This window comes from Stenella coeruleoalba (genome assembly GCF_951394435.1).
Source record: "Stenella coeruleoalba genome assembly, chromosome: 5".
In the NCBI taxonomy this organism is placed as follows: Eukaryota; Metazoa; Chordata; class Mammalia; order Artiodactyla; family Delphinidae; genus Stenella; species Stenella coeruleoalba.
The window spans coordinates 41,589,587-41,613,544 of NC_137150.1; the positions used below are offsets into that span (position 1 = coordinate 41,589,587).

Genomic DNA, 23,958 nt, shown 5'->3' on the forward strand with positions numbered 1-23,958 from the left:
CAGCTTTACATTGATGATTGTTTACTGGAGACTGTTACTTAGGATTTCCTTCATACTAAATGTTAGTTCTTACGCCTAGGATAATGTTGTTTGTCTGTCTCCAAAACTGGCACAAAGCCTGGGAAACATGAACCAGATTTGTGTGTGTATTCGAGTAACCAGCGTCATCCATCTCATAGATCCAAATACCCTACAAGGTAAGTTTTCGAAGCTATTTGCCTTGACAGTTCTCTCCAGCAAGCAGTAATAATTTGTTAATGTTGTTAATTTTATTAAGCATTCTTAGTAACATTGTTTTAAAAAAGTACTATACAGTGGTTAAAATTTTTACCATACGGTGTTTTAAAATACTGGAATTTTTAAAGCTTTTAATAAGTTATCCTTGTATTTTTTTGTTTGAAGAAAGATTTCTGTGAACTTTTAAATTTTTATTAGTTGTATTCCATTTAGAGTATAATTGCTTTACAATGGTGTGTTAGTTTCTGCTTTATAACAAACTGAATCAGCTATACATATACATATATCCCCGTGTCTCCTCCCTCTTGCATCTCCCTCACACCCTCCCTATCCCACCCCTCTATGTGGTCACAAAGCACCGAGCTGATATCCCTGTGCTATGCGGCTGCTTCCCACTAGCTAGCTATTTTACATTTAGTAGTGTATATATGTCCATGGCACTCTCTCACTTCGTCCCAGCTTACCGTCCCCCTCCCCGTGTCCTCAAGTCCATTCTCTATGTCTGCATCTTTATTCCTGTCCTGCTTCTAGGTTCTTCAGGACCATTTTTTTTTAGATTCCATATATATGTGTTAGCATACGGTGTTTGTTTTTTTCTTTCTGACTTACTTCACTCTGTATGAGAGTCTCTAGGTCCATCCACCTCACTACAAATAACTATTTCGTTTCTTTCTATGGCTGAGTAATATTCCATTGTATATATGTGCCACATATTTATCCATTCATCTGTTGATGGACACTAAGATTGCTTCCATGTCCTGGCTATTGTAAAGAGTGCTGAAATGAACACTGTGGTACATGACTCGTTCTGAATTATGGTTTTCTCATGGTATATGCCCAGTAGTGGGATTGCTGGTTCATATGTAGTTCTATTTTTAGTTTTTTAAGGAACCTCCATACTGTTCTCCATAGTGGCTTTATCAATTTACATTCCAAGCAACAGTGCAAGAGGGTTCCCTTTTCTCCACACCCTCTCCAGCATTTATTGTTTGTAGATGTTTTGATGATGGCCATTCTGACCGGTGTGAAATGATACCTCATTGTAGTTTTGATTTGCATTTCTCTAATGATTAGTGATGTTGAGCATCCTTTAATGTGTTTGTTGGCAATCTGTATATCTTCTTTGGAGAAATGTCTATTTAGGTCTTCTGCCTATTTCTGGATTGGGTTGTTTTTTTTTTTTGATATTGAGCTGCATGAGCTGCATGTATATTTTGGAGATTCATCCTTTGTCAGTTGCTTTGTTGGCAAATACTTTCTCCCATTCTGAGGGTTATCTTTTGGTCTTGTTTATGGTTTCCTTTGCTGTGCAAAAGCTTTTAAGTTTAATTAGGTCCCATTTGTTTATTTTTGTTGTTATTTCCCTTTCTGTAGGAGGTGGGTCAAAAAGGATCTTGCTGTGATTTATGTCATAGAGTGTTCTGCCTATGTTTTCCTCTAAGAGTTTGATAGTGTCCAGCCTTAAATTTAGGTTTTTAATCCATTTTGAGTTTATTTTTGTGTATGGTGTTAGGCAGTGTTCTAATTTCATATTTTTACATGTACCTGTCCGGTTTTCCCAGCACCACTTATTAAAGATGATGTCTTTTCTCCATTGTATATTCTTGCCATCTTTACCAAAGATAAGGTGACCATATGTGTGTGGGTTTATCTCTGGGCTTCCTATCCTGTTCCATTGATCTATATTTCTGTTTTTGTACCAGTACCATACTGTCTTGATTACTGTAGCTTTGTAGTATAGTCTGAAGTCAGGGAGCCTGATTCCTCCAGCTCCATTTTTCTTTCTCAAGATTGCTTTGGCTATTCGGGGTCTTTTGCATTTCCATACAAATTGTGAAATTTTTTGTTCTAGTTCTGTGAAAAATGCCAGTGATAGTTTGATAGGGATTGCATTGAATCTGTAGGTTGCTTTGGGTAGTATAGTCATTTTCACAATGTTGATTCTTCCAATCCAAGAACATGGTATATCTCTGCATCTCTTTGTATCATCTTTAATTTCTTTCATCAGTGTCTTATAATTTTCTGCATACAGGTCTTTTGTCTCCTTAGGTAGGTTTATTCCTAGATATTTTATTCTTTTTGTTGCAGTGGTAAATGGGAGTGTTTTCTTAATTTCACTTTCAGATTTTTCATCATTAGTGTATTGGAATGCCAGAGATTTTTGTGCATTAATTTTGTATCCTGCTACTTTACCAAATTCATTGACTAGCTCTAGTAGTTTTCTGATAGCATCTTTAGGATTCTGTATGTATAGTATCATGTCATCTGCAAAGAGTGACAACTTTACTTCTTCTTTCCTTTTTGGATTCCTTTTGTTTCTTTTTCTTCCCTGATTGCTATGGCTAAAACTTCCAAAACTATGTTGAATAATAGTGGTGAGAGTGGGCAACCTTATCTTGTTCCTGATCTTAGTGGAAATGCTTTCAGGTTTTCACCATTGAGCACGATGTTGGCTGTGGGTTTGTCATATATGGCCTTTATTATGTTGAGGAAAGTTCCCTCTATGCCTACTTTCTGCAGGGTTTTTATCATAAATGGGTGTTGAATTTTGTCAAAAGCTTTGTCTGCATCTATTGAGGTGATCATATGGTTTTTCTCCTTCAGTTTGTTAATATGGTGTATCACATTGATTGGTCTGCGTATACTGAAGAATCCTTGCATTCCTGGGATAAACCCCACTTGATCATGGTGTATGATCCTTTTAATGTGCTATTGGGTTCTGTTTGCTAGTATTTTGTTGAAGATTTCTGCATCTGTGTTCATCAGTGATATCGGCCTCTAGTTTTCTTCTTTTGTGACACCTTTGTCTGGTTTTGGTATCAGGGTGTTGTTGGCCTCGTAGAATGAGTTTGGGTGTGTTCCTCCCTGTGCTATATTTTGGAAGAGTTTGAGAAGGATGGGTGTTAGCCCTTCTCTATATGTTTGATAGAATTCGCCTGTGAAGCCATCTGGTCCTGGGCTTTTGTTTGTTGGAAGATTTTTAATCAAGTTTCAATTTCAGTGCTTGTGATTGGTCTGTTCATATTTTCTGTTTCTTCCTGGTTCAGTCTTGGAAGGTTGTGCATTTCTAAGAATTTGTCCATTTCTTCCAGGTTGTCCATTTTATTGGCATATAGTTGCTTGTAGTAATCTCTCATGATCCTTTCGCATTTCTGCAGTGTCAGTTGTTACTTCTCCTTTTTCATTTCTAATTCTGTTGTTTGAGTCTTCTTCCTTTTTTTCTTGATGTGTCTGGGTAATGGTGTATCAGTTTTCTTTATGTCATCAAAGAACCAGCTGATGTTTGCTATCGTTTCCCTCATTTATTTTTCATTTATTTCTGATGTGATCTTTATGATTTCGTTCCTTCTGCTAACTTTGTGGGTTTTTTGTTCTTCTTTCTCTAATTGCTTTAAGTGTAATGTTGGTTTGTTTGAGATGTTTCTTGTTTCTTAAGGTAGGATTGTATTGCTGTAAACTTCCCTCTTAGAACTTCTTTTGCTGCATCCTACAGGTTTTGAGCTGTCATGTTTTAATTGTCATTTGTTTGGAGGTATTTTTTGATTTCCTCTTTGATTTCTTCAGTGATCTCTTGGTTATTAAGTAGTGTATTGTCTAGCTTCCATGTGTTTGTATTTTTTACAGATTTTTTCCTGTAATTGACATCTAGTCTCATAGCATTGTGGTCAGAAAAGATACTTGATATAATTTCAGTTTTCTTAAATTTACCAAGGCTTGATTTGTGACCCAAGGTATGATCTATCCTGGAGAATGTTCTGTGAGCACTTGAGACGAATGTGTATTCAGTTGTTTTGGATGGAATGTCCTATAAATATCAATTAAATCCATCTTGTTTCATGTATTATTTAAAGCTAGTGTCTCCTTATTTATTTTCATTTTGCGTGTGCTGTCCATTGGTGAAAGCGAGGTTTTAAAGTCCCCTACTATGATTGTGTTACTGTCGATTTCCCCTTTTATGGCTGTTAGCATTTGCCTTATGTATTGCGGTGCTCCTTCATTGGGTACATAAATGTTTACAATTGTTATATCTTCTTCTTGGATTGATCCCTTGATCATTATGTAGTGTCCTTCTTTGTCTCTTGTAATAGTCTTTATTTTAAAGTCTATTTTGTGTGATATAAGAATTGCTACTCCAGCTTTCTTTTGGTTTCCCATTTGCATGGAATATCTTTTTGCATCCTCTCACTTTCAGTCTGTATGTGTCCCTAGGTCTGAAGTGGGTCTCTTGTAGACAGCATGTATACTGGTCTTGTTTTTGTATCCATTCAGCAAGTGTATGTCTTTTGGTTGGAGCATTTAATCCGTTTATATTTAAGTTAATTATTGATATGTATGTTCCTATTGCCATTTTCTTAATTGTTTTGGGTTTGTTATTGAAGGTCTTTTCATTCTCTTGTGTTTCCTGTGCAGAGAAGTTCCTTAGTGTTTTTTGTAAAGCTGATTTGGTGGTGCTGAATTCTCTTAGGTTTTGCTTGTCTGTAAAGGTTTTAATTTCTGCATCGAATCTGAGATCCTTCCTGGGTATAGTAATCTTGGTTGTAGGTTTTTCCCTTTCATCACTTAAAATATGTCCTGCCACTCCCTTCTGGCTTGCAGAGTTTCTGCTGAAAGATCAGCTATTAACCTTATGAGGATTTTGAATGTTATTTGTTGTTTTTCCCTTGGTGCTTTTAATGTTTTTTCTTTGTATTTAATTTTTGATAGTTTGATTAATATGTGTCTTGGCATGTCTTTCCTTGGATTTATCCTGTATGGGACCCTCTGCATTTCCTGGACTTGATTAACTATTTCTTTTCCCATATTAGGGAAGTTTTCAACTATAATCTCTTGAAATATTTTCTCAGCCGCTTTCTTTTTCTTTTCTTCTTCTGGAACCCCTATAATTTGAATGTTGGTGTGTTTAATGTTGTCCCAGAGGTCTCTGAGCCTGTCTTCAATTCTTTTCATTCTTTTTTCTTTATTCTGCTCTGCAGTAGTTATTTCCACTATTTTATCTTCCTGGTCACTTATCTGTTCTTCTGCCTCAGTTTTTCTGCTATTGATGCCTTGTAGAGAATTTTTAATTTCATTTATTGTGTTGTTCATCATTGTTTGTTTGCTCTTTAGTTCTTCTAGGTCCTTGTTAAACATTTCTTGTATTTTCTTCATTCTGTTTCCAAGATTTTGGATCATCTTTACTATCATTATTCTGAATTTTTTATTCAGGTAGACTGCCTATTTCGTCTTCATTTGTTTGGTCTGGTGGGTTTTTATCTTGCTCCTTCATCTGCTGTTTCTCCGTCTTCTCATTTTGCTTAACTTACTGTGTTTGGGGTTTCCTTTTTGCAAGCTGCAGGTTTGTAGTTCCCGGTTTTTGGTGTCTGCCCCCAGTGGCTGAGGTTGGTCCAGTGGGTTGTGTTGGCTTCCTGGTGCAGGGCACTGGTGCCTGTGTTCTGGTGGATGAGACTGGGTATTGTCCTTCTGGTGGGCAGTACTGCGTGTGGGGTGTGTTTTGGGGTGCCTGTTACCTTATTATGGTTTTAGGCAGCCTCTCTGCTAATGGGTGGGGTTGTGTTTCTATCTTGCTAGTTGTTTGGCATTGGGTGTCCAGCACTGTAGCTTGCTGGTTGTTGAGTCGAGCTGGGTCTTAGCGTTGAGATGGAGACCTCTGGGAGAGTTTTCAAAGCCTTTTGATATTACGTGGAGTCGGGAGGTTTCTTCTGGACCAATGTCCTGAACCTGGCTCTCCTACCTCAGAGTCACAGACCTGACACCTGGCCAGAGCACCAAGACCCTGTCAGCCACATAGCTTTTGGGGCCGCCATTGTAGATGAAAGTATAGGTGGAGTCTGAGTGTCTGAAATCTGCCTGCTGCCTTGCTGCTGCTGAAACCCTGGAGGCGGGCTCAGACGCTCTGGTCGTTCACCTGGGACTGCATTTAATGGCTTTTGAAATACTTCAGTTCTTTTGCTCTTTAATGTTCTTTGTTTATTCTTAGTTGCAGATATTGATGGCAACACTTTTTGGAGTCACCCTTTCAATAGTTTATGCCATCCCAAACAGCTAGAGGAGTTTATTGTTATGGAATGCAGCATAGTCCGAGATCTAAAACGCAATGCAGGTGCTGGGATGATATCAAAAAAGGTGAGTTCCATCCTGCTTACCTCCCCCTAGCCCCCAACTTACTGTTTTAGTTTCACTCTCTCTCTCTTTTTTTTTGTATCTTTGTTTTTAAAAATTTGTTGGTAATTCCAAAATGTGGTTCCAAATAAGCTAACAGCACATTCAGTTAAAAATGCATTGTGTGTTTGTATAACATTTGCTTTTAACATGTGGTCATTGTGGTGAAAACTGTCAGACTTATACTATCTAGTAAGTTAACTTTTCCTCTTTAATATTGGAAAAATTAAAAAAAATATTATTATGAAAAAGCATTTCCTTTCCTTTTGTACAGAAGCACCAAATGACAAGCTTAACCCTCTTTTGCTTTTTAAAAAATTTCAAACATGTTGAATTAAATATATATATATTATCACTAATTACTGAATACTTCAATAATCATCTCTAAAACATAGAAACATTTTCTGTATAATCAAAGTACTATCATACATATAAACTGCATAGTTTGCCAGATTTCCCTATTTGTCCCAAAGTGCCTTTTATGGTTCATTTAAACCAGTGTCTAGTTGGGGACTGTATATTGAATGTGAATATTGTACCTTTATATTTAATAACAGCCCCCCCTTTTTTTCTCATTCATTTTTTTATGATACCAACTTCCTAATGCAACTAGGGCATTTATTTATCTTGTGGATCTAGTGTTATTGTTTCCTCATGATGTCATTTTTTAAAAAAATTTATTTATTTATTTTTGGCTGTGTTGGGTCTTCGTTTCTGTGCGAGGGCTTTCTCCAGTTGCAGTGAGCGGGGGCCACTCTTCATCGTGGTGTGCAGGCCTCTCACTGCCGCGGCCTCTCTCATTGCGGAGCACAAGCTCCAGATGCGCAGTCTCAGTAGTTGTGGCTCACGGGCCCAGTTGTTCCGCGGCATGTGGGATCCTCCCAGACCAGGGCTTGAACCCATGTCCCCTGCATTAGCAGGCAGATTTTCAACCACTGCGCTACCAGGGAAGCCCCTCATGATGTCATTTAACTTGCTTCGTACTCTCTTATATGTCCTTTAAACTGGAAAATGGATCTAAAGTCCTATTTACGTTTAGGTTAATTTTTTTTTGGCAGAACATTTCAGAGGTGATGCTATGTACCTTTTATGATATATCAAGAGGCAAGTAATGTTTGGCTGTTTATCTGATAGCCAGGGGTCTCCATTGTAATTTAAGAATTTTTTCCCTTTGCTACTACCCTGCTTCCCTCCTCCCTCCCTCCCTCCTCCCTCCCTCCCTCCCTCTCAGATGGCCTCAAATGTAGCCAGTAGGAGCCCCTTCAGAATAGTTTCTATTTCCTTCAAAAAAATATTTTTTAATGACTTACTTTTTTTAGAGCACTTTTAGGTTCGCAGCAAAATTAAGAGGAGGTAAAAGATTTCCTGTATACTCCTTGCCTCCACACACGCATAGCCTCCACCATTATCACATGCCCTTCTCCTGCCAAAAGAGTGGTACATTTGTTACAATTGATGAATCTACATTGACACATTATAATCACCCATTGTCCATATTTTACATTAGGATTCCCTCTTGGTATTGTACTTTCTATGGGTTTGGACAAATGTATAGTGACACGTATCCATCATTATAGTATCATGCCGGATATTTTCACTGCCCTTAAAATCCTCCGTGCTCTGCCTTTTCATCCTTCCCTCACTCCTAACCCCTGGCAATCACTGATGTTTTGTTTTTTTTTTTTAATACTGTCTGTATAGTTTTGCCTTTTCCAGAATGTCATATAATTGGGCTCATACAGTCTTTTCATATTGGCTTCTTTCACTTAGTAATGTGCATTTAAATTTTCTCCATGTATTTTCATGGCTTAATAGCTCTTTTTGTTTTAAGTGCCAAATAGTATTGTTTTGATGTACCACAGTTTACTCATTCACCTACTGAAGAACATATTGGTTGCTTCCAAGTTTTGGCAGTTATCAATAAAGTTGCTATAAACATTCTTTTGCATGTTTTTGTGTGGACATGAGCTTTCAGCTTCTTTGTGTAAATACCAAGGAGCATTGGGTAAGAGTATGTTTAGTTTTGTAAGAAACTGCCAAACTGTCTTCCATAGTGGTGGTATCATCTTGCATTCCCACCAGTAATGTATGAGAGTTCCTGTTGCTCCACATCTTCACCAACATTTGATGTCAGGATTTTGGATTTGTCAGTGTTTAGGGCCTTCCTAATAGGTATATAGTAGTATCTCATTGTCATTTTAATTTGTATTTCCCTGATGACACGTGATGAGGAGTATTTTCTCATGCTTATTTGCCATCTGTATGTCTTTTTTGGTGAGGTGTCTGTTAAGGTCTTTGGCCCATTTTTTAATCAGGTTGTTTTCTTATTTTTGAGTTTTAAGGGTTATTTGTGTATTTTGGTTAAAAGTCCTTTGTTAGATATGTTTTTTGCAAATATTTTCTCCCAGTGTGGTTTATCATCTTATTCTCTTGATATTGTCTTTCATAAAGCAGAAGTTTCTAATTTTAATGAAGTCCAGGTTATCAACTATTCTTTCATGGATCCTGCCTTTGTTATTGTATTGAAAAAGTCATTGCCAAACCCAAGGTCAGCTAGATTTTCTCCTTTGTTATCTTCTAGGAGTCTCATAGTTGTATGTTGTACACTAAGGTCTATGATCCATTTTGAGTTAATTTTTATGAAGGGTGTAAGGTTTGTGTCCAGATTGACTTTTTTTTGTTTTGCATGTCAATGTCCAATTATTCTAGCACCATTAGTTGAAAAGACTGTCTTTGTTCCATTGTCAAAGATCAGTTGACTGTATTTATTTGGGTCCCTTGTCAAAGATCAGTTGACTGTATTTATTTGGGTATATTTCTGGGCTCTCTTATTTTGTTCCACTGATGTATAATATTTGTTTATTCTTTTGTCAGTACCACACTGTCATGATTACTGTAGCATTATAGTAAGTCTTCAAGTTGGGTAGTGTCAGTCCTACAACTTTGTTCTTCTCCTTTAAAATTGTGTTGACTGTTCAGGATCTTTTGTCTTGGTATAACTTTAAAAGCAGTTGTCGATATCCACAGAATACCTTATTGGAAATTTTTTTAAATTGAAACATACTTGACATACAACAGTATGTTATTTTCAGGTGTACTATACAAGTGATTTGATATTTTCATGCATTATGAAATGATCACCATGATAAGTCTAGTTACCATCTGTCTCCATACAAAGTTACTACAGTATTACTGACCATATTCCTTATGCTGTATATTATGCCTCTGTGGCTAAACTTGTTGGGATTTTGATTGGAATTGCATGAATCTGTAGGTCAAGTTGGGCAGAACTTACATCTTGACAATATTGAGTTTTCCTGTCCATGAACATGATTTGATTTTGATTTTGTTCATCAGAGTTTTGTAGTTTTCCTCATACAGATCTTATACATATTTTGTTAATGAAATACACCTAAGTATTTCATTTTTGGGGGGGTGCTAATGTAAAAGGTATTTTTAAAATTCAAATTCCACTTTTTTATGTTGGTATATAGGAAAGTGACTTTCGTTTATAACCCTGTATCCTATAACCTTGCTATATTCCGGGAGCTCTTTGGTCCGTTTACATTTTCTATGTAGATGACCATGTCATCTGCAAAGATAAGTTTATTTTTACCGTTCCAATTTATATATACCTTTCATTTCCTTTTCTTATCTTTTGTATTAGCTAGGGTTTCCAGTAAGATATTGAAAATGAGTAGTGAGAGGGAACATTCTTGCCTTGTACCGGATCTTAGTGGGAAAGCTGCAAGTTTCTCACCATTAAGTATAATGTTAGGTTTAAGGTTTTTTTTAATAGATATGCTTTATCAGGTAGCGGAAGTTCCCCTCTATTTCTAGTTTACTGAGAGGTTTTTTTAATCATGAATGGGTGTTGGATTTTGTCAAATGCTTTTTCTTTATTGATATCATCATGTGATTTTTTTTCCTTTTTAACTTGTTGATTGATTAATGGGCTACATTAATTTGATTTTCACATGTTGAACCAGCCTTGCATACATGGGTTAAATCCCACTTGGTAATGGTGTACAGTTCTTTTATGCTTTGTTGAGGATTTTTGAATCTGTGTTCATGAGAGATTGGTCTGTAGATTGCTTTCCTTGTAATGTCTTTGTCTGGTATTGGTTATAAGGTAATGTTGACCTTGTAAATGAGTTAGGAAGTATTCCCTCTGTTTCTGCCTTTGGGAAAAGATTCTAGAGGAATTGTATAATTTCTACCTTAAATGTTTGCTGGAATTCACCAGTGAATCCATCAGGGCCTGGTGCTTTCTATTTTGGAAGATTACTAATTATTGACTCAATTTCTTTAATAGATATAGGTCTATTCCTTTGTTCTTTTGACATGACTTTCCTAGTCTTTGAAAGCATCCTTACTTGGTGGGACAACACCACAACATTTCGGTGTTCCAAAATCACAAAATCACATAATTCCTACCCCATATCTGAAATCAGGTGTTTCTTCAAGGATGTAAGTCTGATTTCTTCTACTATAAAATAGTATTTAGAGGCCCCCCCCAAACTGTATAGTAGCAGTGCTCATTTCTATTGAGTGCTATTTCTATTGAGGTAATATTGTGTCCTGAGACAAAAATAACTTCCAGTAACTTGAGAAAATCAATGGGAATGGAAGAATTACTTTTCATATTTTTAAAATAAAAAATTTGATGATATGATTAAGAACAAACGTTTAGGGTTTCCCTGGTGGCACAGTGGTTAAGGATCTGCCTGCCAATGCAGGAGACACGGGTTCGAGCCCTGGCCCAGGAAGATCCCACATGCTGCGGAGCAACTGAGCCTGCGCTCTAGAGCCTGTGCTCTGCAACAAGAGAAGCCAAGACAATGAGAAGCCCGCGTACCGCAACAAAGAGTAGCGTCCGCTTGCATCAACTAGAGAAAGCCCATGAGCAGCAACAAAGACCCAATACAGCCGAAAGTAAAAACAAATTAATAAAGTTATAAAAAAAAAAGAAATGTTTATCATTTAAGCACCACCACTTCCCCTCAGGCATATATAAAACTACTTTCTTGGGCTTCCCTGGTGGCACAGTGGTTGAGAGTCCGCCTGCCGATGCAGGGGACACGGGTTCGTGCCCCGGTCCGGGAAGATCCCACATGCTGCGGAGCGGCTGGGCCTGTGAGCCATGGCCGCTGAGCCTGCGCATCCGGAGCCTGTGCTCCGCAACGGGAGAGGCCACAACAGCGAGAGGCCTGCGTACTTCAAAAAAACCCCCCAAAAAACAAGCTACTTTCTTTGCTTTCAAAAAATGCATTTAGCTAGAATTTAGTGTTTCCCTGGTAATTCGATTTTTTTTCCAGTTTTTTCCTAAATCTGGGACCTGTCTGTTATTTCAGTTTCTTCCCCTCTCTCTACCTCTTCTTTTCACCTCTTTGAGATCCTTAATTCTATCTATAATTCTTAGTATTTTGCTCTTGATCCCATTTTACTTGGTTCTGTTTTTGTTAGTAAAAGGTATTGGCATGTGCTATACTTCATTCAGCCGGGAAGTTGGAAATGTCAGTTACAATTGCTTGTAAAATTCCATGTTGGAAAGGGACATTAATGGTTTTCTGCTTTAAAAGTTCAAACTTGAGATGATGTTTCCATGGTAAATAGTTAAAAAAAAAGTTATACCTCAAAATAGTAGACATTCAAAAAACTGATGAAGATTTGGGTTCTGTTGTGGTGGTCGTGGTGCTGCTGGGATTGCTAGATTATTTTCTCTGAAGGCTGTTTTTTTTAACCTTATGTGTAAAACAAGGGGTTGCTTAAGTTATTTTCTGGATTTAAGATTCCCCTACTTTTTTAGTTATTCTTTTTGCTCAGTCTGTGTTGGCCCATCTCCCTGTGAGAACATTTCTTTTGAAAATTCTACATATGTGTCTGTTTTTAGGTGACAATGTTAATGTTTTATAAAAGCCTTGAATAAAATCTTAACAAAAATATTTATTTTATGAATTACTTATGAGTCTTTTTCTGTACTCATAATTCAGTAATCTGTTAATTTTGACAGTGTTTCAGAGATCTGGAAAATAAAACAATTTCTGTCTTTAAAACGAAAATCAGAAAACCAAAATCAACATTGTATTTAACTATTCTATGAGATGCTTTTTAAGTTATGCCTAGATTATTGAAGAGTTCATTTTCTTTCCTGTTAAGCATACCCTCGGGGAAGTCTGGGTACAGAAAACATCTGAAATGAATACAGATAAGCAGTATTTTTGTCGCACTCATTTGGGACATCTTCTAAATCCTGGAGACCTGGTGTTGGGGTTTGTATTATTTTATATTATTTTAAACTGCCGACTAGCATTGCAGATTTTCTCTGGGAGCCAGCAAAGCTATCTAAAATAAAGTTGTTTATCTTAAAAAGAATTTAAGAGTTCTTAGGAACCATATAGCTCACTTTATTATTGATAACTAAATGAAATTATTAATTGGACAGAAACCCATAGTTATTCCATTTTGGCCATCATCTTAAAGAGTCATTTATTACAAGATTTTGAGTAATTGAACCCTGAAGTAGTATGATTAGATTATGTTTGTAGTTTTGGGGGGGAGCAGGTAGTTTTTTATTATGCATATGCTGTTGTTAAAATATTTCACTTTTAAAATATGGCAGCTATATATGTAACGGGTCTTTATAGGCATAGGATAGTCCATTCTGATGCAGAGCTTATAAGCATGCCTTAAACGTTATTTTTGCTCTTAGGGTTTCAGTTCCTTTTACTAGAGAATGAGGGGTGTTTTGTTTTTGTTGTCTATAAACTGAATGGAACCATGTAACTGAATCCTAATGTTAGACTGATATATAAGTCTGTTTTGCTTCTTTTACAAGAGTATAGTAAGGTGGACAATAATGGATGACATGTGAAACTGAGAGATAGAGTGCATTATTATCTTTACCAGGTCTGTAGAAGCCTGTTCACTGTATAGTACACTGCAAAACTTCTAAAGTGGGAAAGCGTATTAAATGTTTGATCTTAGGAGGAACTGTTAGGTGATCATCTATAAACTAAAAAGTTACATGGAAAGAGTGTTTTTGTCATTAAGTGTTTCATTGTTTTCATTTCAGGTTTGATTTGGCCAACTGTAACTTAAATGATGAGCATGTCAACAAAATGAAATCAGATAGAGTCCCAGATGTGGTAAGGCTTTAGATTTTCCTCTTTCTCATGTGTTGAAGACGATTGATGTAACTCTTATGAGTAAGATGCATGAGTTCACATTTTTGAAAGTAATCAATTTAGAGGTTTCTTTTGAAATTGCAGTTAAGGTATAATAGCAAAACCTTCATTTAAGATAATTATTCTTAGTGGGTAAAATCCAAGATTTATTGAGTTTTTTGGTTGCTCTTATAATCAAATTTTCATTCTGTCAAAATACTTGATAGTATCTTTAGAGTAAAAATAAATTTGCAGCTAAAAATGATGACCTTTAGAATTTATCCCTGTTCATTCTTTTAGGCTCAGCTTATTCCATGTATTGTTAAGAAGGCATTTAGAGTTAAAACCATCATTCAGGTTTGAATATAATTGTAGTTGAAAATAATCTTCACAGTGTTAGGTCTTAGAGAAAGAATGTTACTTCTGAAAAAAATCTGTTAAATTCTAACATGAGTTTATCAGAATCCTGAGTAACAGTGAATGTGAAATGTGAAAGACCCTATCTCCTGTTTGCTTTACTTAATCTTTTAAAATAAACATTGATCTCTTTAGCTGTGGGTAAAAATAAAGTCATAGTGTAAGAAAGGCTCCCCTCCTCACCACCCAGTTGTGCTTTTATTAATTAATAAATTAGGAAATAGGAGCATGGTTTCGGTGTAATTCTAAATAGGTGTTTTTCAAAAAGGTCATAAGAGAAGATCAAATGGTCTTACATAGATTTTGTATTATAAAGTTATTTTCATTTATTCCACACTTTATTAAATTGTTCTAGGATATACAGTTGTGAAAATATATATATATAATTCTATAAGTGCTTATTAGTAGGAATGAAAGGGAGAAAAATGTCTGCCTGTAATAATGTTTCAGAGTGATTTATGTGAATGGTAGCTGAAAACGGAACTTTGGTATAAAGGAAGAAAAAAAACCACCAGAAATGAAATTTTTGGTATAAAAAATTTTAATTTTCAGTCACTGGAAAATTTCAGTTAGTAAATTTTAACAGTTATACAAATAATGGCTAAATGAATTCTCATAAAATATTAAGTACATTAATAAAAATGTTAAAAGTTCTCTTGACACCACTTCTTGATCCCTACTCCTTTCCCTTAAGGTATAACCACTGTCATTAGTTTAGTGTCTTCCTGGCATTCCCATAAGCTTTCATTTTAAAAATTTTGTTGGATTTTGAGGTCCTGTGTCCTAGTTCCCATTTATTGTAACTTTGCAAATATTTCTCTTACTTTTAGGTGTTAATCAAAAAGAGCTATGACCGTACCAAACGTCAGCGTCGTAGAAACTGGAAACTGAAAGAGCTTGCAAGAGATAGAGAAAACATGGATACAGATGATGAAAGGTCCCACTTTCTTTATATTTTATATGTTGTCTCAAAGGAAATTCTTATGATAAATCTTTATGGGTTTATTTTATCATAAAGAAATAGTCACCACATACTTGCTCCTTGCACTCAGTATTAATTTTCTGTTCTTATCAATATGTTGTTTGGATCAGTATGAACAGATGTAATGACATTTAACACAGATTTAGTTATTATTTCCTGGGTTATGACCTGACAATTGCAGTGTTATTATTGATGATTCATTTGAAAATATAATGAGCAATTACCTTGTGGATATCACAAATAGCAAAGTATTACTTATGATTTAGCATAAAAAGAAAATACCACATTGATATCAAATATGCTGTTTTTCATACAACTTAAGGAGAAATGAAGATACTGTGTTCTAGAAAAGTTTATTGGATGATTGGAAAAGTGGCCTTAATGATGACATTAATGACACTGATGTATAAAAAACCAAAAAGTTTAAATAAAGTTGTGTCATGAAATGTGAGTGGGAAACAGCAATATTTCTAAAATATAGTCTCATAGTATAATTTAAAATACGTATATATAAGTATATAATGTTAAGTAGATATTGTAAGTACATATTTGACTATTTCATCTATAGTCTTAAAGTGTGTGTATTTCAACTTGGCCATACATTTTTTGGGGGGAGGGTAAAGTATGAAGGGGTCTTGTTATTGTCTTATATTTAATGTCACCTATATTCAGGTGTGTGTTTTTTTAATAATGTAATTTTGAAAGAAAAGAATTTTTAAAAACCTGTTAGTATTTAATTAACATCCATACTTGACCTTCAGTTACTATTTTTAAAGATTTTAATAATTGGAACACACTTATAATGCTGAAAATGAAGAAAACATTAACTTCATACTTTCTTGGTAAAGGTGAAATACTTAAATGTTTCTTTACCCTTCTATAGGCAATACCAAGATTTCCTTGAAGATCTTGAAGAAGATGAGGCAATTAGAAAAAATGTGAACATTTATAGAGGTTGGTGAATTAGGAGTATTTGATTTAAGTTGTAGCTTCTGTAAATAAATATATTAACCCAGTATGAGTATTTTGGTATCTTAAACTCTGATTCCATAAATGACTTTTGTCATATGTCTTTAAAACTACTGTAAACATTTACCCCCCCCAAAAAAATCCCAAACTTGCACAACAGTAAAACTTATTAAAATGTTGTTTACTATACCACATTTGATATCATTTGCATCCTAGCATGATCCCTTCCTTAATTTGCTGACCCCTATACAAATATATTTGTATATTTCCATAGTTGTATTTGAAATCCTCTTTGTATTTTTTCTTAGATTCAACTATTCCTGTGGAAGGTGACACAGATGATGAAGGAGCACCTCGAATTAGTCTGGCTGAGATGCTTGAAGACCTTCACATTTCCCAAGATGCTACTGGTGAAGAAGGTGAATCGATGATGACATAATGAGATCATGTTGTAGATGGTTTCCACATCCGTAGGCTCAGGATGTTGGACAAAATAATTTTTACTGTCTATTCTGTCTATGCCTTCATATTGAGAGAAGAGAAATTTAGTTTTAAACCTGAATATGACTATTTTGATTGTTCACTTGAAGCACTGATAAAGGTTGATGGCTTTGAAGTTTTAGATTAAAAATGCAGAATGTAATTATTACTGATATTTAGGCCATTTTACATATGGAATTTTATTGGTTTGCTTTTTTATCAGACACTAGTATTTTCACATACGATAGCTCTGGGTTTAAAAGCTCACAAGTTCTGATTCCTTGGAGGTTACCTAAATCTTCAAGCAGAAAACAAGCTTTCATACTCTTTTTATATTGATTGCTTTAGTAGAAGAGCATATGAAGAATCATTTTTAATAAGAACTTGCCATGCACTTAGTCCACTTTAGATCATTTTTATGTCTTTGGGATAGAAAACTTGGGGTTCAGTTTATCGTTGGACATTCAGTAGGAAAGCTGTCTTTTTTATTTGTAATATTTACATCTTCAAAAGCTGTTAAGCTGGAGATTATCTTAATTTTCATTGAAGAAGAAAGTATATTTAAAATATTTGTAGATTTGTAGCAAACAGTATTTAAAGGTTAAATAACAATTTGTACCTTTGTTGTTTTGGCTTGTGCCAGCAGCTTAGTGAAGTATCTACTTATGTCATAAAAATGTCTTCCTATCACTTCAGGGATTTTACTTTTAAAATTTTGGTTTACAAATTGAGAAGGAATTCTCTTTTTATAAGTTTCTATCACTGAACACATCACTATCAAAAAGAATATTAGAATCCAGCATATAGTTGATGAAGTAATGAAAATGATCTTCATGCTTTATAAAACCACGAATCAGATTTGAATGAGGAATGCCTTCCACATCCTTGAAGGATAAACATTGGCTTGGGTTTTAAAGTGTTCTGAAAATGAAGTATTAAGATCCTATTTCTATAAGCAAGATCAGACTTACTAAGCGCTAATTCATAAATTCTATACGTACCACTATATAAGGAAATTGAGTAAGTGCTGAATGGAACATTTTCCTTTTTTTAAGATCAGACTCCCTAATTCTGAAGTTTTGAATAAAGGCCTGTGCTTTCTAAAGTGGCTTCTGTCTGCATATTTAAAGTTTTTACCTGTGGTCTGTGTTTACCTCTTCTATGTCAAGACTTTAAAAAGCATGAAAATAAAAACGTTCTCCCCCTTTTTTGTGTCCTTGAAGTGATTATGTGGGTGTCATATTTAAATTTCATGCAGGTTTCTGAAGTAGAATTAATGTTATTTAAGTATTGTCATATGGCTTTCCCACTAAAACATGTAATTTCTCACTAACCTTATTTAGTCTTTCTTGTTTTCATGTTGTGTCTTTATGAGTAATGAAATCTGTTGGTTGAAAGAAGGCTGTGACAAGATGAGGGAGTATAGCTAAAAGAAAAGCTGTTAGCCAAGAGTGCACACAGTTATATAGCCTTGATAAATCTACCATTTTAGAGGATAATTTCCAGGCTTATGTCCCAGAGTTGATACAACTTGAGGATGCTGGTATTAATCAGAATAACAGGAACCTGATTTATAACCCAATTTATAAATATTCTAAGTCAGTATGATTGATTATTTTTTTGTGGCCAAATCTGCATTTGAAGCTGCTGTTTTATTGGCAAGGGGCACTTGATGAGCAAGGAAACAGTTGAGGGGAGAGAGTTGCTTGTGTGGTTAGATGTTTAACAGCATCAAGCTAATTCCTTGCCGCAGTGGAACCCAGAATTGTAGACTTTGTGCTAGAGCACACTTCTCTGATCAGTTCTGAGTAAGTGCCAGCTTTCCCATGACTCTTAAAATTTTAGTAAATGTGTTCATGTTGAGTCCCATCCTTTATTTTTTTTAAAATAAGTTTATTTATTTATTTTACTTATTTTTGGCTGCATTGGGTTCATTGCTGCACGCGGGCTTTCTCTAGTGGCGGCGAGTGGGGGCTGCTCTTCGTTGTGGTACGTGGGCTTCTCATTGCGATGGCTTCTCTTGTTGTGCAGCACGGGCTCTATATGCATGGGCTCAGTAATTGTGGCTTCCAGGCTCTAGAGCTCAGGCTCAGTAGTTGTGGCGCACGGGCTTAGCTGCTCCGCAACATGTGGGATCTTCCCGGACCAGAGATCAAACCTGGCAGGTGGATTCTTCTCTGGATGCCACCAGAGAAGTCCGATTCCCATCCTTTAGACAACTTGATCTGTTATTTTTAGCCCAGAGGACGTTTACTTTAAAAAGTAATTTATTTTAAATTTTGACATAATTTCAGACAAAAGTTGCAAAATAGTACGGAGAATTCCTTGATACCCTTCACTCGGATTTGCCAAACGTGAACATAACCTTATATTCTTTCTTCCTCTTTTTAATTATTTTTTTCCTGAGCCATTTAAGAGTAACCCCCCTAAATATTTGGTTTTTCCCCTCCAAAACCAGGAATTTTCTTACATAATCACAGTGTAATGATCAAAATCAGAAAATTAACATTGACACAATACTGTTATCCAATTGATGGACCACATTGAGATTTTGTCAGTTATCCCAACCGTAAAGTCTTTTATGGAAAAAATAAATATCTAAGATTGTATGTTGCATTGGGTTCTCTTATGTCTTTAGACTTCTTTCATCTGGATCCATTCCTGATTTTTTTTAATGTAATTGACATTTTTTTTTTTTTTTTTTTTTTTTACCGTACGCGGGCCTCTCACTGTTGTGGCCTCTCCCACTGCGGAGCACAGGCTCCGGACATGCAGGCTCAGCGGCCATGGCTCACGGGCCCAGCCACTCCACGGCATGTGGGATCTTCCCGGACCGGGGCACAGACCCTTGTCCCCTGCATCGGCAGGCGAACTCTCAACCACTGCGTCACCAGGGAAGCCCGTAATTGACATTTTTGAAGAGTCCAAACCAGTTGTTTTATAGAGTGACCTCAGCTTAGGCTTGTCTGACTTTCCTCTTGATTAAATTTATGTTAAGCCCTTTTAGCAGGACTTCCCCAGACGTAATGCTAAATTCTCAATGCATTGCATCAGGAGACGTATGCTGTCGATTAGTCCAGATGTTCCCAAATGTTTTTGGGTTATATTAGTTGGTTTTCTGTTTAAAGGGATTAAAGGATTTAATCCTTTGCAATTGTTATTTTAACTTGATTTTTCTTTTTAAATTCATTAACTTATAGATGGTGAAGCTTATGCTTTGATTTACAGTTCTTTGAATTTTAACGTGTATATTCATGTAATCGCCCCTACAATTAAAATACAAAAAAAATTCTATCATCCTCCCCAGTCCCCCTAAATTCCCTTTGTTTTCAAACCCTTCACCCATCCTTAACTCCTGCCAACTTCCAATCTGTTTTCTAACCTTATGGTTTGCTTTTTCCAAAATATGTAAATGCAGTCATACAGTATGTGACCATTTGAGTGTGATTTTTTTTCACTTAGCATGGTACACTTGAGATTCATCTAAGGTGTGGTATATATCAAGAGTTTGTTACTTTTTATTTTGAATAATATTGCATTGTATGGATGTACCACATTTTATTCATTCCTCTGGTGAGGCACATTTGAATTTCCAGGTTTTGATGATTAGGAGTAAAGCTGCTTTGAATATTTGTATACAGGTTTCATTTTATTTGGATAAATAACTAGGGATGCGATTGTTGGATCCTTATAGTATTTGTATATTTGTTTTCCAAGTGGTTTGTGCCTTTTTGCTTTCCCACCAGAAGTGTATCAGCATCTCAGTAACTGTGCATCCTCACCACCACTTGATGTTGTCATTTTTTTAAAACCATCCTAATAGGTGGTTGGTTGTGTCCTTTGTGGTTTTAATTTACATTTCCCTAATGGCTTATCATGTTGAGCATCTTTTCATATGCTTATTTGTTATCCGTATATCTTCACTGGTAAAATGGCCGTTCAAAACCTTTGCCTACTTTTAAAAATCAGATTGTTTGTTTTCTTTTCGTTAATCTTTTCTTTCGTTGCTCACATTATCCCAGAATTGGCTAATGGGTGCCCCATCAGTGTGGCTCCTGTGCCCTTTTGCCAGGTTCTTCTCCATATATTTGAGTTTATTCATGGATGCTGATAATGTAACTCTTTGAGTAGGTTTTGGATTTCCCTTGTTCAGGACATGTGTGCAGTCTCCTCTTGGCTTATTTTCATGATGGGACCAATTTTCCTAAAAATAGACCAATTTTCTTAAAAATAAGCCAGCCTTAGTTGAGTCAGCCTGTGAATTAAGGAATCATGAAATAGCATCATAAGAAACACAGATATAGGCTATTCATTCTCAGTTTATCAATTCTGTCACATGTTAAAATAGCTTGAGCAGTAGGGTGGTGAGCCTTGATGAAGGCAAGAAATCAGTCTCAATATCTCTTTGAACTTAACAGTAGTGTAAGGAGAATAATTGATTTGATACATTTTGAAAGAACCACCTTATTGCCTAGGAAAGAGGCATGCTTGAGGATGCCTCCTGGTAAAACAAGATCTAAGTATTTTAAAGTTATTAGAAGTAGGTTTGGCAGTCACTGTGTTTCTGTAGCAGTGCTGCTTGTACAGTTGCTCACTGACTTACGATAGTTCAACTTAGGATTTTTCACCTTTACCATGGTGTGAAAATGATACGCATTCAATAGAAACCATACTTTGAATTTTTATCTTTTTTTTTTCTCTCTCTTTTTTTTCCTCTTTCTTTTTTTCCTCCTTTGGCTGCGCTACGCGGCAAGCAGGATCTTAGTTCCCCGACCAGGGATTGAACCCACGCTCCCTGCAGTGGAAACACGGGGTCTTAACCACTGGACCACCAGGGCAGTCCTTGAATTTTGATCTTTTCCCAGGCTAGGAATATGCAGTACGATACTCTCTTGTGATGTTGGTCAGTGGCAGAGAGCATAGCTCCCAGTGCCATGAGGGAGTAAACAGTCAAGGTACTTACGGTCATTCTGTACACATATAACGGTTCTGTTTTTCACTTTCAGTACAGTGTTCATTAAATTACATGAGGTGTTCAACACTTTATTATAAAATAGGCTTTGTGTTAGATGATTTTGTCCACTGTAGGCTAATTAAGTATTATGAACATTAAGGTAGGCTAGGCTAATCTGTGATGTTTGATAGGTTAGGTGTATTTAAATGCATTTTCAACCTAATGATATTTTCAATTTATGATGTGTTTATCAGGATCTAAACCCATTGTTTTATCTGATGGAGGTTTTGTTTTGTCTTTGGTGGAGTTGGCACTGCAATGGTGCCTGTCACATTTTTATTCTAACACAGTTTCACATAAATACGGTTATTTAAAACTGACTTCATAGTGTTGTTGTGAAGTACTTTAAGATAATATATGGCACTAGTGAACGAGTAATTCTAGGGAAGCTATATTATCTAAAAATAAAAGCATGTTTGAAGTCAGCTTATCTGCCATCTGTTAGCTCTGTGGCCTAAAATTTCTGAACCTCTAGTTCCTTATCTTTTAAAAAGGCACAGTGGTGTTCTTTTAAAACGGAATAGTAGTGTTCACAGAGTATTGATAAAATTCTTAGCAGGGCTTCCCTGGTGGCACAGTGGTTGAGAGTCTGCCTGGCAATGCAGGGGACACAGGTTCGTGCCCCGGTCCGGGAAGATCCCACATGCCGTGGAGTGGCTGGGCCCGTTAGCCATGGCCGCTGAGCCTGTGCATCCGGAGCCTGTGCTCCGCAGTGGGAGAGGCCACAACAGTGAGAGGCCCGCGTCCTGCAAAAAAAAAAAAAAGAAAAAAATTCTTAGCACAATCAATATGCAACAAGTTGTAATTTTTCAATAAATAGTATCTGCTTTTAAAATTTATAATCACAGTTCTAGTGTTTAGTATTTAAGTTGAGCAAACAAATCTTGTATGCTTATATGTTTTAGAGCAACATAGTGCTTATTCTAGAAAATGTGTATGGCACAGAGAACTATAAAGACAAATCATAAATTGCCCATATTTCCAGTAGAGAGAGATCTATCATTTAACACTTGGCTGTTTTTTCTTTTTTAATAGACATTAATTTTTAATAGTTTCAGATCTTCAGAAAAAGTGAGAAGATAGTACTGAGTATATCAAACCCAGCTTCTCCTGTTTTTAACATTTTACATTTTAACATTTTATATACTTTGTTATGCTTAATAAACCAATATTGATATATTGTTATTAGCTAAGTCCATAGTTGATTTGATTTCCTTAGTTCTTATGTAATGTACTTGTTCTTTTCTGAAATCCTATCCAGGATACCATGTTACATTTGGTTGTCCTGTTTCCTTAGGCTCCTCTTGGCAGGGGCAATTTCTCTGAATTTCTTTTTTTTTGATGAACTTAACAGTTTTGAGGAGTACTGGGCACAGATTTTGTAGGATGCCCCACTATTGAGGTTTGTCTGATGTTTTTCTCATGATAAGAATGGGATTATGGGTTATTGGGAGGAAGACCACATGCAAAGTGCTATTTCCATGACATTATATCAAGGGTATATACTGTTAGCATGATTTATCACTGTTGATGTTGGTCATGGTCACCTGACTGAGATAGTGTTTGTCAGGTTTCTCCACTGTAGAGTTACTCTTATTTTTCCCCTTTGCATAATGTACACTTTGGAAGGAAGTCACTATGCACACTCCACACCTACGAAGTAGTGAGTCATGCTGCTTTTTCTTGAGGGTGGGATATCTACATAAATTATTTTGAATTCCTCTATATGGGAGATGTGTCTCTTTTTTCCCATTTGCAGTCATCCCTCCATATCTTTGGGTTCTGCATCCACTGATTTAACCAACCTCAGATTAAAAATATTTGGGGAAAAAAAAAAGAGTGTATATACATGTATAATTGAATCAGTTGCTGTACAATAGAAATTAACATTGTAAATCAACTATACTTCAATTTAAAAGAAGTATTTGGGACAAAAGTTCCAGTAAGTTCCAAAAAAAGCAAAACTTGAATTTGCCAAATGCCAGCAACTATTTACATTGTATTTGCAACTATTTACATAGCATTTATATTAGGTATTTTAAGTAATCTAGAGATGATTTGAAGTATATAGCGGGGTGTGTCCAATATGCAAATACTGTGCCCTTTTACATAAGGGGCTTGAGCATCCTCAGATTTTGGTACTTATGGAGAGTCCTGGAACTAATCCCCTGCAGACTCTGAGGGACAACTGTACTAGTTTGTTCAATCATTTATTTAAAGCAACATGGACTCATGAGTACTTATTGTATATTTTGGGTTATTAGCTAATACTATTTTACTTTGCTCTTTGAATTGTTCTAGATTTGGTCATTGGGAGCTCTTTTGGTTGGCTCCTGTGCTCCTTTGACATAACCCTACTGGGCTTGTGTATGTAGATTTTCTTTTTTCTTTTCCTCCTCTTCCTCTTCTTCCTCCTCTTCCTTCCCTCTCCTCTCTTACCCTTCCCTCTTCCCTACATCCCTCCTCTCCGCTTGTCTCCCTCTCCCTTCACATTCACCTTTGCATTTCCTTATTCTCTGCCACCATAATTATGG

The 23,958-nt window shown here is 36.0% G+C and overlaps 1 protein-coding gene across 2 annotated transcripts in view; it reads left to right on the forward strand.

Moving 5' to 3' along the window:
* Positions 1–23,958, forward strand: part of NMD3 (NMD3 ribosome export adaptor) — a 111,596-nt gene that overhangs the window by 22,179 nt on the left and 65,459 nt on the right. For both annotated transcript variants that reach the window (XM_079921540.1, XM_079921541.1), the window contains exons 10-16: positions 80–197; positions 6,215–6,360; positions 12,556–12,668; positions 13,472–13,544; positions 14,810–14,916; positions 15,845–15,915; positions 16,239–16,349. In XM_079921540.1, coding sequence (XP_079777666.1) covers positions 80–197; positions 6,215–6,360; positions 12,556–12,668; positions 13,472–13,544; positions 14,810–14,916; positions 15,845–15,915; positions 16,239–16,349 — 739 coding nt within the window. The remainder of the gene's footprint in view (positions 1–79; positions 198–6,214; positions 6,361–12,555; positions 12,669–13,471; positions 13,545–14,809; positions 14,917–15,844; positions 15,916–16,238; positions 16,350–23,958) is intronic.